General features: G+C 48.5%; 1 protein-coding gene, 2 non-coding genes and 2 pseudogenes across 3 annotated transcripts; all 5 read left to right on the top strand.

Moving 5' to 3' along the window:
• Positions 1–6,133: 6,133 nt before the first annotated feature.
• LOC149345217 (uncharacterized) lies at positions 6,134–7,086 on the top strand (annotated as a pseudogene).
• Positions 7,087–7,348: 262 nt separating this feature from the next.
• On the top strand, positions 7,349–7,430 carry TRNAS-CGA (transfer RNA serine (anticodon CGA)). The gene has a single exon. It is a non-coding gene; the product is annotated as a tRNA-Ser (tRNA).
• A 381-nt stretch (positions 7,431–7,811) lies between these two features.
• Positions 7,812–11,630, top strand: LOC149345215 (uncharacterized; annotated as a pseudogene).
• Positions 11,631–12,391: 761 nt separating this feature from the next.
• On the top strand, positions 12,392–12,473 carry TRNAS-CGA (transfer RNA serine (anticodon CGA)). Its single transcript has one exon. It is a non-coding gene; the product is annotated as a tRNA-Ser (tRNA).
• A 142-nt stretch (positions 12,474–12,615) lies between these two features.
• LOC149345213 (uncharacterized) lies at positions 12,616–13,575 on the top strand. The gene has a single exon (XM_089547389.1). The coding sequence runs from the start codon at positions 12,616–12,618 to the stop codon at positions 13,573–13,575; it is 960 nt and encodes a 319-aa protein (XP_089403515.1).
• Positions 13,576–15,774: the final 2,199 nt, after the last annotated feature.

Below are 15,774 nucleotides of genomic sequence, written 5' to 3'. Positions count from 1 at the left end.
GTAGATTGTTCTTTGCAAACGTAGGGCCTTACCTGAAATGTGACAGATACGTTATTTTTCTTGGAGACTTCAACTGCGTATGCAGAGCCGAAGACAGAGTTGGTAGTCAAGCTGTTCGAGACAAGAGTGCGCATTTATTGAGCGAACTGATGCTTGAAAATGACTTGGAGGACATTGGATACGCTTTATCCAGTGGTGATATACCAGAGTTCACGCACTTCCAGCGAACAAGCCATGCGAGACTCGATAGACTGTATGTTTCCACTGATCTTTTGCCAGTGTGCACGCGCTATGAAGTGAAACATGTATCTTTCAGCGATCACAGTATAGCAATCGCCACAATAGGATTAAAGCAAACGAAGTCGCTGTTCAACTGGGAGTTATGGAAATTGAATGCTAAACTGCTACAAGACGAAGTTTTTCTAAACCAAGTAAAGCAAAGTATTCAGTTTCTACTAGAAGCTCGGCCAGAAAAATCAATCGAGATGTGGGAACAGTTTAAAGAACAAATTAAGATGAAAGCCATTGAAAGAAGTAGCCTCCTAGGGCACAGTCAAAGGAAAAAAGAAAAAGATTTGCAGTGCGACCTAAAGTTTGCCCTGAGTTTGGAAAGGGCACATCCGGGCAGGTATACGGATGAAATCAAAGAACTCAAAAATAAATTAGAAGTTATCGCCCAAGAAAAGTACATGGGAGCCGTTGTGCGGGCACGTGCCGACAGACTGCTTTTAGGAGAGGCACCAACGAAGCGATCCCTATCAGACGAAAAGAGATACGCAGCAAAGAATGAAATCAAACAGATAAGGCACGGGGATTCTGTGACCACCGACCCCAATTTAATCCGGCAAGCTTTTGTAGATTACTATCGTGATTTACTCGTTCGGAAGAGAAGTGTAGACGACGGATTTGAACACCAATTTCTAAGCCTCATGCCGAAGTTAGATCAGGATTTTGTATCAGGCACGTATATGACGGTGCGTCTCTGTCGCTGACATGCGCGGTGCGAGCTGCCTGTTATCACTAGCGGGCTATATAATCGGCACGCTTCAATAAACACACGTTCTTCTTGTTCTGGACATCATGCTGTTGCCACGTTCTTTCCAACTCGGATACATGGTGTCAGAAGTGGCTAAGACGATCTAGCTACACCGACGGCGGACGAAGCATGGAACAGCTGGTCGCACCGGAACCGCTGCGTCTGGCAGGGAGTGTCTCGGCATCATGGAAGCGTTTCAAGCAGAAATTTGAGATTTTCCTGCAAGCGTCGGCAGTCAAGGACCAACCGAGAAGTGAGGCTTCGAAAGCTGCGCTCCTGCTGAGCATCGCCGGTGACGAGGCACTCGATGTGTTCAACAATTTTAAGTTCGAGTCGGGCGAGAACAAGGATGACTACAGCACCTTGATAGGAAAGTTCGACGCCTACTGCACAGAGGTGAGCAACGAGGTGCATGAGCGGTACCTTTTTCGCACGAGGAACCAAGCGGAAGGAGAGCCATTCGAAAAATTTTTACGTGACCTGAAGAAGCAAGCTTCACAATGTAACTTTGGGACGTTACACGACTCAATGGTAAGAGACCAGATCGTCTTTGGTACCAACAGTCCTAGATTACGGGAGAAGATGCTTCAAGAGAAAGGATTGACGTTAGCAAAAGCGGAGGAGATGTGCAAAATTGCAGAATCAGTAGCACAGCAAAAAGAGGTGTGGCGTAAAGAAGAGAGTTGTGTGGATTTTGTTTCAAGGCGGCGCACAGACTTGCAGCATGCACAGAGTAAAGAGCCCAAGTGCGACGGGGAGCAATGGCAGTGTAGAAAGTGTAATCGCAAGCACAAACCGAAGCAATGCCCAGCATTTGGTAAAAGGTGCTACGTGTGTGGTAGGTTTCACCACTTTGCTGTCTGCTGTAGGAAGTCAAAAGAAGTGAGCGAAGTCGACACACTTCCGGAGAACGATTTTGACGTACTAGACGTAGGAATTAAAAGTGGCACGAATGAGTGGATAAATGCTGTAGTCGGCGGTCAGGAAATTGCCTTCAAAATAGACACAGGGGCGCAAGCGAGCCTCTTACCGTTTTCAGTCTATCGAAAGCTGCCATCAGCTGCCATCAGCTGGTCCTGGAACCTGGAGCAGTACCGGTCGTGCAGCCAGCCCGCCGGGTGCCTTTGGCGCTGGAGGAGCCTCTCAAAAAGGAACTCGAAAGAATGGAACGAGCTAACATCATTGTGAAAGTGAATGAGCCTACTGACTGGGTAAGTCCACTGGTTGTCGTCAAGAAAAAAGATGGCGGTTTGCGAGTTTGTTTGGATCCCAGGCAGATCAATCGGCACATTAAGAGGCAGCATTTTCCCCTCCCGAGACGAGAAGACATGGAAGCTAAGTTGGCGGGCGCGAAGTACTTCAGCTGCTTGGATGCTAACTCGGGGTACCACCAGATACCGCTAGACGAAGAAACATCAAAGATATGTACTTTCTCGTCACCTTTTGGGAGGTACCGATTTTTGCGGTTGCCGTTTGGAATATCATCTGCACCGGAAGTGTTTCACCAAACAATGACGCAAGTTCTAGACAGGCTGCCAGGCGTGCTAGTATATATTGATGACATTCTGGTGTGGGGCTCAACGAGACAAGAGCACGATGACAGACTAGTAGCTGTCCTGAAAGCGGTCGAAGAAGCGGGGTTGACTTTCAATGCGCAGAAGTGCAAGTTCAATGTGACCGAAGTAAAGTTCCTCGGTGACATAATAACCGGAAATGGCATATCTCCTGACGCACAGCTCGTTAAAACAATGATTGACATGCCAGAACCAACAAGCAAAGCAGAAGTTCAACGTATGCTGGGTGTCCTCAACTATTTTGGAAAATTCGTGCCGCGGCTGTCGGAAAGAACGGCGTTATTAAGGGATCTTATCAAATGTCGCTCCGATTTTCAATGGACTGAAAACCACGCTAGAGAGTGGAAAAACGTAACGCAAGTTTTCACTACCGCTCCCGTGCTCGCAATCTTTGATGCTCGAAGGGACACAAAGATTACATGCGACGCTTCGCGGAACGGGGTAGGGGCGGCCCTTCTGCAACGTCATTCTGATGAATGGCGACCCGTGGCATACGCGTCCCGTGTGTTAACACAAGCAGAGCAGAGGTATGCTCAAATCGAAAAGGAGGCCCTTGGCATTTGCTTTGGTTGCGAAAAGTTCCATCAGTTTGTCTACGGGCGACAACTGCTAATAGAAACTGACCATAAGCCACTCTTATCAATTGCGGAAAAGGCAATCGATGACATGCCACCTCGACTGCAAAGATTTTTTTTGCGCTTGTTTATGTATGACTTCTGTTTGCAGTACATTCCCGGCAAGAACTTGGTTCTAGCAGATATGTTATCACGATCCACGGCTGATGGCAACAGCAGCAGCCACCAAGACACAGGCATGGATGAAGTGGAAATTCACGCAGTCGAATCCCTGGGTTATATGGTGACGCCAACGACGCAGCGCGAACTGCAGAGAGAAACGGCGTGCGACGACTGTCTGCAAGCCGTGGTGCAAAGTCTGTCAAGGGGCCAACCAGTGGAGGGTGAACTCAAGCCTTTTACACAAGACCTTTCTGTGGTTAATGGAATAGTTTTTAAAGGCTCCAAAGTGGTCGTACCAAAGAGCATGCGAAAGAAAATTCTGTCTAGAATTCATGCGGGACACCTTGGCATGCAAAAATGTAAAGAGAGGGCACGTCGTCTTGTTTTCTGGCCGGGCCTTAACAGTGAGATTGTTTCTCTGGCAGCTAGCTGTCCAACCTGCAGGAAATTCGCTTACGCGCACGGAAAAGAACCGCTCCTCATGCGGCCAACTCCCCGATGTGCATGGTACCGGGTGGGAGTGGACATCTTTTTCTTTGCTGCAGACTCGTACCTGGTTGCTTACGATGCATTTTCTAACTTCCCAGAGGTGCAGCAACTTCAGGACACTAGTGCAAGGGCTACAATTGCTGCACTCAGCGCTATCTTCGCACGATATGGCGTGCCACTAGAAGTGTGCACGGACAATGGTCCTCAATTTTCGAGCCACGAGTTTGCCGTGTTTGCACAGAACTGTGACTTTACACATGTGACTTCGAGTCCCCATTACCCTCAGTCAAATGGTTTGGCTGAAAAAGGTGTGCAGGTGGTCAAACGCATCTTGAAGAAAACCCAGGATTCCGAGGATGACTTCTGGCAAGGCCTGCTGGCCTATCGTTCAACACCACTCGAAGACGGCCGATCCCCGGGGGAACTTCTGCAAGGGAGACGCCTGCGAGCTAACCTTCCCGACTTTGAAGAATGCCGCGCAGCAAGGTAGAGAAGCATCGCCAGAAAACGCAGGGCAAACCGTTGCCGAAGCTTTCTCGAGGCGACGTGGTAAGGCTGCGAGGAACTACAACGTGGGCTCGGAAGGCGAGGGTAGTAAGCGCTCCGGCTCCAAGGTCGTACCAGCTTCTAACGGAAGATGGAAGAATTCTGCGACGTAACCGGCGACATCTCGCAGAGACGCGAGAGCGGTATGCCGAGACGAGCAGTGACGACGGTGGCGACACAAGTGGGCCAATCGACAACCCCCGGGTACCTGCCTCGCCTTCGTCGCCTGGTACCTGTCTTGCATCGCAGGCCTCGGGAGGGCCACAAAGCACTGCTGGGGAACCACCGTGCGCGGCCAATACAGCGGGAAGCTCACCTCCGGGTGCCGTGCAGCCACCAGCATTAAGGAGATCGTACCGGAACAGGAGGGCCCCGCAACGCCTTTGCTATGACGAGGAATTTAATCATTGCGCTTAACTAATCCCTGTTGCTGCAACTGTTTTTGTTTGTTCCCGCGAAAAGATGTATCAGGCACGTATATGACGGTGCGTCTCTGTCGCTGACATGCGCGGTGCGAGCTGCCTGTTATCACTAGCGGGCTATATAATCGGCACGCTTCAATAAACACACGTTCTTCTTGTTCTGGACATCATGCTGTTGCCACGTTCTTTCCAACTCGGATACAGATGTGATGTCTGCGCTAGAAGAGCCAATCACGGTGGAAGAGATAAGGACAGCAATTGGTGAACTCTGCCCTGGCAAAACGCCTGGACCAGACGGCATAGGCGCGGTGTTTTATAAGTCTTTCAAGGATGAACTAGCAGCTGCACTGCACAGAGTACTGAAGCAGGCTTATGACGAAAAGCGACTGCCCCTGTCTTTTCGGAGAACGCACGTTGTGCTTATTCCTAAAACTGACGATCCCGTGAAACAGCTTTCAGTGACATCGTATCGCCCCATCAGCCTGACAAACGTCGATTATAAAATTTTCACGAAGGCTTTGGCGAGAAGACTCCAGAGGGTGATGAAAGAAATAGTTGGGCCCCACCAGACATGCGGAATTAAAGGAAGATCAATTTTTACAAACATACATCTGGCCAGAAGCGTCATGGAGTGTTGTGATGCTTGGGGGGAACGTGTCGCCATGATGCAGATCGATTTGCAAAGGGCCTTTGATCGCGTCGTACACAAAATTCTCTTCAGCATATTAGAACACGTTAATGTAGGTTCAGTGATAATGGAAGGCGTTAAGATGGCATATGCCGAGAGTTTCACGAGCCTTATTGTCAACAAGTTCGTCACAACACCCTTTCAGGTGTTGACATCCGTGAGGCAAGGATGCCCACTGTCTCCTCTGTTGTTTGCGATATACCTAGAACCGTTTTGTTTGAAGGTTATTCATAATGAACAAGTGAGGGGTTTCCGTCTAATGGCGACTGAAGTTAAAATCTTAGCTTACGCTGATGATATAGCAGTGTTTTGCACAGACAGACAGCATCAACGAAACAGGGAGCATTGTAAACAAATTTTGTAGAATGTCAGGGAGCACTGTGAATTGGGGTAAATGCTTGGGTTTTTGGCACGGGAGCTGGGAGTCCAAACCTTTATCATTCCAAAACATGCAATGAACTGAATCACTGGGAAACTATTTAGGGGTACCCCTTGAGCATTACAAGGACGCTACTGAATATTGGAACTGCGAAACTGACAAAGCGCGAGAGAGAACACTAAGCTGGGGAGGACGTGAGCTGTCAGTGTTTGCTCGGGCCACAGTATGCAATTTGTTTATAGTGGCGAAAATCTGGTATGTGCTTCAAGTTATGTGCATGAAGCGTGTAAATGTTCAGAAACTGCACAGAGTTCTCGCCGTTTTTGTGTGGGGCTCTACATGGGAGCGAACGAGTCGGACCAATTTGTTCGGTCGGTGAGAGAGGGAGGTGTGGGGCTAGCCCATTTGTTTTTGAGGCAGGTCGTCTCCAGATTTATGTTTCTGCGGGACCAAAGTGATCCTTTCTTAAGAAGCGTCATACAAGTTAGGCTACATGAACTCCTTCCAAATTTCGTTGTGTCGACGAGTGACGTACGAAGCACGTGTGTCCGCGGTTTCCTGTTTGAGGTGGTTGCTGCATTCCAGATATTGAAAGCTCGTTTTTCTTTAGAATTTTTGTGTACTGTCTCTAAGAAGCAATTGTACAAAGATACATGTGATTTAATGATGCCCGTGCCTTTGTATCGTACCATATACAGTGCAGGCCCAGGAGGAGACGTCCTAAAAAGAGTTAAAAAGATGCCAATTCGCTCTTCAGCCAAAACATTCTTCTTCCAGCTCCACAGCAATACACTGGCGGTAAAACCCTGGCTTGAAGCAAAGGGAATCTTTGTTCCGTGGTCTACAAACTGTCTATTGTGCAGAAAGCCAGAGACAACAGAACACATCTTCCTCGAGTGTTGGGATGCCGTATTCTTGTGGGACATCCTTCAAAGAACCTTAAAAAAAGACCTCCCGTTGTCACCTCGCGGCATCCGGTTTCTACCTGTCCGAGATCTTGGTAGTATACCCCTAGATATGGTCATGCTGCTGGGCCTGCACAGTCTGTGGAAAGTGCGTATGGCAGTCCGGAATGCAGACATTGATACTCGCCCTGCGAGACAGTACTTTGTTGAGAGCATTTTATATGTCAGAGATGCACTCAAGGCCCAAAATGACCCCCCAGAATGGATTGGTATCATGGATGAACTTGCAAATTTGAAACACTTTAAATGAACGCTCCACCAAATGTCGGAGGACGTATTTTAACATTTCATGTACATTGATCTTGTTTTTCGCCAAGCCGGCAATAAAGAAAAAAAAAATCCGCAGTCGTGGCCGAGTGGTTAATGCGATGGACTCGAAGTCCATTGGGGTCTCCCCGCACAGGCTCGAATCCTGTCGGCTACGTGTCTTGTTTAGTGGGGCTCACTTTTTTATTCGCATACAAGCCATACGTACGACAAGAGAAGACAATTGCACTGTTACGAAGACATCCGCAGTCGTGGCCGAGTGGTTAAGGCGATGGACTCGAAATCCATTGAAGTCTCCCCGCAAAGGTTCGAAACCTGTCGGCTGCGTGTCTTGTTTAGTGGGGCTCACTTTTTTATTCGCATACAGGCCATACGTACGACAAGAGAAGACAATTGCACTGTTACAAAGACATCCGCAGTCGTGGCCGGGGATTCGATTTCCGGCCACCGAGCATGACGGACGTGTGTATCATGGGCTCCCAAGGAGCGGACTTAGCGGCCCAGCCGGGCCGCGGTATCAGGAGTACGATCAAACCGAACGAGGACTACCAGCTGATTTTGCCGCATTTGCCAACAGGTTCGAGCGTTTTGCATACTGTTCTTTTGCATGGCGACGTCCAAGCCAGGCCATACCGTGTTGAAAACTTTCGTGACGCTCTTGAGCGTCTGTCATTGCTGCCGGAAGTGGTTGCCCTCGGGGCATATCAGATGAATCATGTTTGGGCCGTGACATTCTGCAATGAAGAAGGAAAAAACAAAATGCTACAGGCGGAGGCGTTCAACCTCAAGGACCACCGCTGTGTGGTCATTGACCCATGCAACCAGGGCGTCAGGCTGAAGCTGTTCTGGCTGCTACACGGCGTGTAAGATGACGACGTGAAGTCAGCTCTGGCGGCTTTTGGAAAAGTGACCGACATAACTCGGGACAAGTGGAGAGTCAAAGGCTGCGTCGACAAGTCGTCTACTACGCGCTCAGTGACATTGAAGCTGAAGATGGGCGTTACCATCGAGGACTTACCGCACCAGCTGCGTGTTGGAGAGGATGTCGCACTCGTCCACGTTCCTGGCAGAGCTCCGCTCTGCCTCCGGTTCCGCGTACGTCGGGAGTGCCGTGTGCCACGTTGCGGGCTCTGTCGTCGCTTCGGCCACGACGACGCCCAGTGCGTGCGAACATATGCTACCGTAGCTGGTCCTTGTCGTAGGGATACTACTGAGGAGCATATTATGGACGAAGTCGACGCGGTAGAGGCGACCCGTGAGAGTCGGGAAGACGCAGTACCGAAAAGCATAGCCTCAGAAAAAGCAACGCTTCCCACGGAACATGAGGCTGCCAACTTAGAACAACCACCTGTGCCTGACACCAGAACTGAGGCGGACGCGGGAAAAGCAGATGATGCTGCCGTAGGTGCAGCTGAGACGGTTTCGGAATCGACCGACGAGAAGGACGTTGACACGGAGATGCCCGCGGCGTCAACTTTGCCAGCGAAGAGGACGCACGACGAAGCTGATGACAAGGCGACGAGCTACGACGGGACGGACCATGAGGAACCTCTTCCCAAAGCGCCTCCTGTTCGACGTGCGGCCTACAAGCCCAAGCCGAACATCCCTCCTGATCGTAGGACTTCGTCGGGTGTCCCTCCGCCTTAGCGGAGGTGCCTTGCAGGGTCTTCGTGTTGGTAACCCGGTCGTCGATCGGGTTCAGTGCTGACACCGCCGTACTTTGCAATCTGGAAGGATTTTTGATGAGGTGAGCTGCAAACCGATGTCACTTCGAGAGCGGCGAATCCCAACGATTTAGATGGCGTCTCAAATAACATCTTGCTCGCGTATTGCCACACTGAACGTGAGAGGTCTTTCTGCGCGAAGGAGGCAAAATCAGCTTCAGCGTCTCTTGTTCGAAAACGAAATCGATCTGTTGGCTATTCAAGAGACAAAAATTGAAAGCGAGGAGTTGACAGATGCGATGGCTGAAATTTACCGTGCACAGTTCAGTGTTTGTGTGTGCCATGCAAAAGGAAAGTCGGGAGGGTGTCTGATTTTAACTCGAAACTGCAAAGTCGCTGTGGAAACTGTATTTTCATGTGAAAGTGGCCGGATTGTAGCATGCGATTTTTACTTTTCTGGTGTAGAGTGGAGAGCTGTGTGTGTATATGCACCTAATAGAATTCCCGAACAAGATGCCTTTTTCGCCGTGTTCAACCTTTCCTGCTGACAGAAAAGCGTGTACTATTGCTTGGAGATTTTAACTGTGTGTGTAGACCTGAAGATAGAACAACGAACAAAACCCTGCAGGACACGAGTGCCGAGCTGCTGTTTGAGATGATTAATGAAGCAGAATTGGAAGACATTGGCATTATAATGCAAGGTTCAGAACAAGCGCAGTACACGCATTTTCAAGGCGTTAGTCACGCAAGGCTGGACAGAATTTGTTTCTTCTGAGGTTGTGCCCTTGTGTTCCCAGTACCAGACTGTGCACGTCAGCTTCAGTGATCATTCTTTAGTCGTGGTCACACTTGGGGAGAGGAAAAGGACTGTCAAGTTTAGTTGGGAATTATGGAAATTTAATGACACATTGTTGGAGGATGAGGAGTTTAGCAAGAAACTAAAAGACTCAGTCAAAAGCTTGTTAGAAAAAGAGTCAGACTTTATACAAACATGGGAACAATTTAAATGCGACGTGAAAGTGACCGCTATAGAAAGAGCATGTGTTTTAAAGCGTAAGGAAAAACAGCAAGAAAATGAACTTCGTACCGAGCTTGATTTCATGCTCAGCATGGAAGGCGTCAAGCCGGGGTTGTACAGACAAGAAATAAGAGACCAAAACTAAGCTTGAACTAATAGAAGAAACGAAATATCGAGGTGCAGTGATAAGGGCGCGCAGCGAAAGATTTTGGCTTGGGGAGACGCCCACAAAAAGGGCGCTCAGCGACGAAAAACAATATGCAGTTTCGAAAGAGATAAAGGAAATTTGTTATCGCAATGACGTAACTTCCGAATCTGAGATGATTGAAAGGGCGTTTCTGGAATATTACCAAAACTTGTCCAGCCTTAAAACGCCCGATGTTGAACACTATAAAACTGCATTCCTGTCGCTAATGCCAAGAGTCGAGGATGACCTGGCGCAGGTACTTGAGGAGCCCATAACGGCAGCAGAAATCGAAGCTGCAACACAGCAGCTGAGCTTAAACAAGTCGCCTGGGCCGGACGGCCTCGGTGCCGCACTTTACAAGGCTATGAAAACAGAAATGGCAATAGCATTACAACGCGTAATAAGCGAGTGTTATGAAAGAAAGTTAACTCCGCCGTCTTTCCGAACCTCCCACGTGGTGTTGATCCCAAAATCGGACGACCCGAGTAGGTTGCAGTCAGTTGAGTGTTACCGCCCAATAAGCTTAACTAACGTAGACTACAAAATTTATATGAAAGTGCTCGCCGGACGACTCCAAACAGTAATTAAAACCCTTGTTGGCCCACACCAGACCTGTGGCATAAAAGACAGAACCATTTTTACTAACATACACGTAGCTAGGAGTGTCCTTGAATGTTGTGATGCAACGGAGGGTCGTGTCGCCATGATCCAACTAGACCTGCATAAGGCGTTTGATAAACTTGTGCATGAAATTTCGTTCGCGCTGTTGGAACATGTGAATGTATGATGTATCATCACTGATGGCGTGAAAATGGTTTACAATGGCTGTACATCAAGGTTCATAATTAATAAGCGCCTGAGTAATAGTATTCCTGTCTTGTCGTCAGTGAGGCAGGGTTGCCCTCTTTCTCCACTGCTTTTTGCACTTTACCTGCAGCCCTTTTGTTTAAAGCTGTTAACTACGCAAAACATTCGAGGTTACGCCTTTGGTCATAATGAAGTGAAGGTATTGGCATATGCAGATGATATAGCAGTGTTCTGCAGAGACCAGGAAAGCGTGCAAGAAGTGGTGAGAGAAGCCGTAAATTTTTGCGATGCAAGTGGCTGTGCGATAAGCTGGCGGAAATGTTTTGGTTTTTGGCATGGAAAGTGGCAGGCAACGCCAGAAATATTCTGTCGAATGAAGTGGGTAGACACGCCAGGAAAGTACCTCGGCGTGCCGCTAACCAACTACACAGAAAGCAAAGAATATTGGGCCCATGAAACCGAACGAGTCAAAGCTCAGACAGGCAAATGGGGCGGTCACAACTTTTCCATGTTTGCAAGAGCTACGGTGTGCAACATGTTTTTAATAGCGAGGATTTTTTATGTTCTGCAAGCGTTAACTCTGTCAAGGACTTCAGTGCAAAGGTTGCACAGAGTGTTTGCAACGTTTATTTGGTCGTCAACATGGGAACGTACCAGCCGATGCAATCTGTTCCATAAGGTGCGGAACGGGGGGCTAGGATTATCAAATTTATTTCTGAGGCAGATAGTGACTAGATTCTTTTTCTTGCGTCAAGATAATGATTTTCTGCGAACTATTATACAAGTGCGATTGTCAGAATCACTGCCTGATTATGTTGGGTCATCCATGTCTGCAGGTCGGAGTGGGTTAAGTGCTCTCTTGCGAGAAGTTGTTGCAGCAGTGCGTATTCTTCGGTCAAAATTTTCCGATGGGTATCTAGCCATTGTAACAAGGAAAAAGATGTACAAGGACCTGCTCGATGTGTTTCTGCCAGTGCCTGTTTATCGCAGTGCATATCTTTTGGGACGCGAACGCGATGTGCTAAAAAGGGTCAAAAGAATGCCGGTGAAGCCTTCAGTGCGTTCTTTCTTTTTTCAGTTGCATACTGGAACCCTCCCAGTGAAGCCATGGTTGCAGAGCAAAGGCCTTTTTGTACCTTGGTCAGTGGAATGTCTAATTTGTAAAAAAGTGGAAACTATAGAGCATATCTTTCTCGATTGTCATGACGCTGTCTTTCTTTGGGATGTCTTGAAACGCACCCTGAAAAAAGAGTTACCTTTGACGCCTTTTGGAATACGCTTCCTACCATGTGCAGAGCCAGGTGAAGTGCCTTGCGACCTGCTAATGTTGCTCTGCATGCATAGCCTATGGCGCACGCGAATGGATGTCAGGCATGAACATGCTGTTGTGCATCCTGCACATCAGTATTTCATTGAAAGCATCATGTACACACAGGAAGTTTTCGGACAGCGAGCTCCACAACCTGAGTGGTTGCCTGTCCTCGACCAACTAAAATCATTTAACCCATTTTATCATCGTGCACTAGCTAGAAACTGACCAGTGCTTTTATTGTCATGTCATTGTATTTTTGTGTTTCGTTTTTCCGGCCAAGTCGGTAATAAAGAAAAAAAAACAGTCGTGGCCGAGTGGTTAAGGCGATGGACTCGAAATCCATTGGGGTCTCCCCGCACAGGTTCGAATCCTGTCGGCTGCGTGTCTTGTTTAGTGGGGCTCACTTTTTTATTCGCATACAGGCCATACGTACGACAAGAGAAGACAATTGCACTGTTACAAAGACATCCGCAGTCGTGGCCGAGTGGATTCTGCTTCCGGCCACGCCAGTGAACGGACGCAGGATGCAGGGCTCCGCTGGAGCGTCTACAGCGGCCATGTTCGGCCGCGGAAACAAGGTTTTTGCATCTGACGAGGAATACCAAGTTATCCTGCCGAGTCTACCAACCGGGCGAGTTGTTTTGAATTCTGTCTTCTTGCACGCTGACATACAGGCCCGCCCATACAGGGTGGAAGACTTTCGTGACGCGTTGGCCGGTCTGTCGTTGCTCCCAGACGTTATCGCTCTGGGGGCGTATCGAATGAGCCATGTATGGGCGGTGACGTTCAAAGATGCGACTGGTGTGAAGAAGATCCTGAGTGCGGGCGAACTCAAGGTTAAAAAGCGCCGGTGCCTTGTTATCGACCCGGCCAACCAAGAAGTACGTATGAAAGTGCACTGGCTTCTGCATGGAGTAGCAGATGAAGACGTTAGGCTTGCTTTTGCTCCGTATGGAAAAGTGACCGATGTAACGAAAGAGCGGTGGCGTGTTCAAGGTGTGGCCGACAAAGGCTCGACGACACGGCTGGTGTCTCTCAAGCTGAAGCCAGGGATGACGCTTGACGACCTTCCGCACCAAGTGTCAATCGCTGGCGAGTTAGCTCTGGTGGTTGTATCCGGGCGACCACCTCTCTGCCTCCGGTGCCATTCTACTGGCCACATCCGACGGGACTGCAAAGTACCGCGTTGCGGGGCTTGTCGTCGCTATGGGCACGAAGAAAGCGAGTGCACGCGCACTTACGCCAGCGTCACAGGGCCCGTGAGCAAAGAGGATGCGTCCCATCTGCTGATGGACGAAGCCGAATCAGAAGAGGCTGCAAAGGAAGCCACTACTGACACGCAAAACACGTCTGTGGTGTACCCGGCCGCATCTTCCCAGCCGAAGACGACACCTGAACATGATGCTTCAGCCAAGACCCAGCAAGCAGCTACCGATGCAAAGCAAGCGGGCATGACAAAAAAGGATGCTGGGCCACCAGAATAATAAGTCAGCACAGGTGTCGCAAGAGCAACGCGACGCCATGGAAGTCAACGAAGAGGGAGTTGGTGGTCTGGCAGGAAAGCGCCCGCGAGACGAAGCAAGCAGTGCAACAGAGACGACAGGAAACAGCGCTGACGAGGAACCACCATCAAAAGCGGCACCGACCCGACGGCCGAGTTACAAGCCGCGCCCTAACATACCGGCCGACACAAGACCGGCCGGGAAGTCGCCGCCGTAGGCACTGAAGACCTGCGGTACTGGAATGGTGAGCTTCCGAGGGGCTGAGTGGACTTTGTGCGGACAGAGCCGAGCTAGTTTCTTTGCTACTGTGTGTCGGTGTCGCAATGGGAGCAGTCATCCAAACCCAGTGAGTCCCTATTTATGTATGCCAGCAGGGGCGACATCATACGATTCAGTCTTTAAACTAAATCATGGATTCTGACAACAAAACAGCTCTACGCATTGCCACTTTAAACGTAAGAGGGTTGGGAGCAAAAAAGAGACAATACCAGCTTAATAGGCTGCTTTTAGAAAAAGAACTAGACATAGTAGCCGTGCAAGAGACTAAAGTCGAAAGCGTGGAACAAACGGATCGTATGGTGGCTCCCTTCCTATCGCGTTACCATGTTTGTGTCAGCCATGCTGTTGGCACATCGGGAGGGTGTGTTCTTTTTATTCGAAATGATTTAGCAGTTTCCGCTGAATCTGTTGTTGCTTGTGAAAGTGGTCGTTTCCTGGTTGTAGATTTTTCCTTTTTGCTATCCAACTGGAGAGCAGTGTGTGTGTATGCACCGAACGTTGAAGCTGATCGTGTAGCCTTTTTTGATAGCCTTGTGCAGTACATTTCATGTGACAAGAGTGTAATACTATTCGGAGACTTCAACTGTGTCTGTCGTACTGCTGACCGCGTTAAAAATCCGCCTATTAGGGACAAGAGTGCCTCCTTGCTCAACCAGATCGTACAAGAATGCAATTTAGAAGATGTGGGAGCAGCTCTCACAGATGGTACGCGGCCACTGTTTACGCATTTTCAGAATGAAAGTCATGCCAGACTTGACAGAATATATGTTTCAGTCGAGTTTTTGCCGCTGTGTACGAAATATGAGGTCATACCAGTTCAATTTAGTGACCATTGCCTAGTAATTGTAATGATAGGAACAAAGCCGAAAAACAAAGATTCAATTGGAATCTATGGAAGTTCAATGAAAAGCTTCTCGAAGATGACGAATTCATTAAATACGTTGATAAGGAAATAAAAAATGTTATTGAAGCTAATTCGGCAAATGCTGCAGCCGAGTGGGACGAATTCAAGCAACGTGTAAAGATGAAAGCAATTGAAAGAAGCTGCATAAATAGGTGTAATCAAAACATGGAAAAAAAAACAACTTCACGAGCGACTTGAATTTCTCTCGAGTAGTGAAAGTGGTCAGCCAGGAAGACATATGAACGAAATAAGAGCTGTGAAAAACTGCTTACAACAGATCGACACAGATAAGTATAAAGCGGCAGTGATAAGAGCTCGAGCTCAAAAGCTATGGGCGGGGGAAACGCTCACGAAACGCGCCCTATCTGACGAAAAAAGATATGCTTCTCAAAAAGAAATCAAACAGATACGATATCAGGATGGGGTGACTACAGACAGCAGAACCATACAGCAAGCATTTGTTGAATATTTTAGTGAGTTGTTAGGACAGGAAAGAAACGTTGAAGGAGAGTTTGAAGCTGACTTTTTACCGCTTATGCCAATGCTTGATGAGGAGACAAAAGCACGACTTGAAGAACCGATTACAGTCAGCGAGATTGAAAGCGCCATTGCAGGCTTACAGTCCGGAAAAGCACCTGGACCGGACGGGTTAACTGCAGGTTTTTACAAAGCCTTTAGAGCATCACTGGCCCTTCTTTTACATTGTGTAATATCAGAAGCGTATGATAAGCAAAGAGTGCCGCTGTCCTTTGGCACTTCGCACATTACTCTAATTCCTAAAACTGATGATCCTGAACAACGCCTGTTGGTGGGGTCTTATCGCCCAATTAGCCTCACCAACGTAGACTACAAAATATTCACCAAGGTACTAGCAAACAGACTACAGAAAGTGATTACTCTTTTGATAGGCCCGCACCAAACTTGTGGCATCAAAGGCCGCACGATAAATACTAACATTCATGTTGCCCGCAGTGTTCTGGAGTGTTGCGATGCTTTTG

Source organism: Amblyomma mixtum, chromosome 5 (assembly GCF_055824585.1).
Source record: "Amblyomma mixtum isolate Tamu chromosome 5, ASM5582458v1, whole genome shotgun sequence".
Classification (NCBI taxonomy): domain Eukaryota; kingdom Metazoa; phylum Arthropoda; class Arachnida; order Ixodida; family Ixodidae; genus Amblyomma; species Amblyomma mixtum.
Note: the sequence above shows the minus strand (reverse complement) of the source record. Positions and strands in the feature narration are given on the sequence as shown.

Bases quoted from the DNA above. Each gene is read 5' to 3' on its own strand.
- LOC149345213 (XM_089547389.1), top strand. From the start codon at position 12,616: ATGCAGGGCTCCGCTGGAGCGTCTACAGCGGCCATGTTCGGCCGCGGA.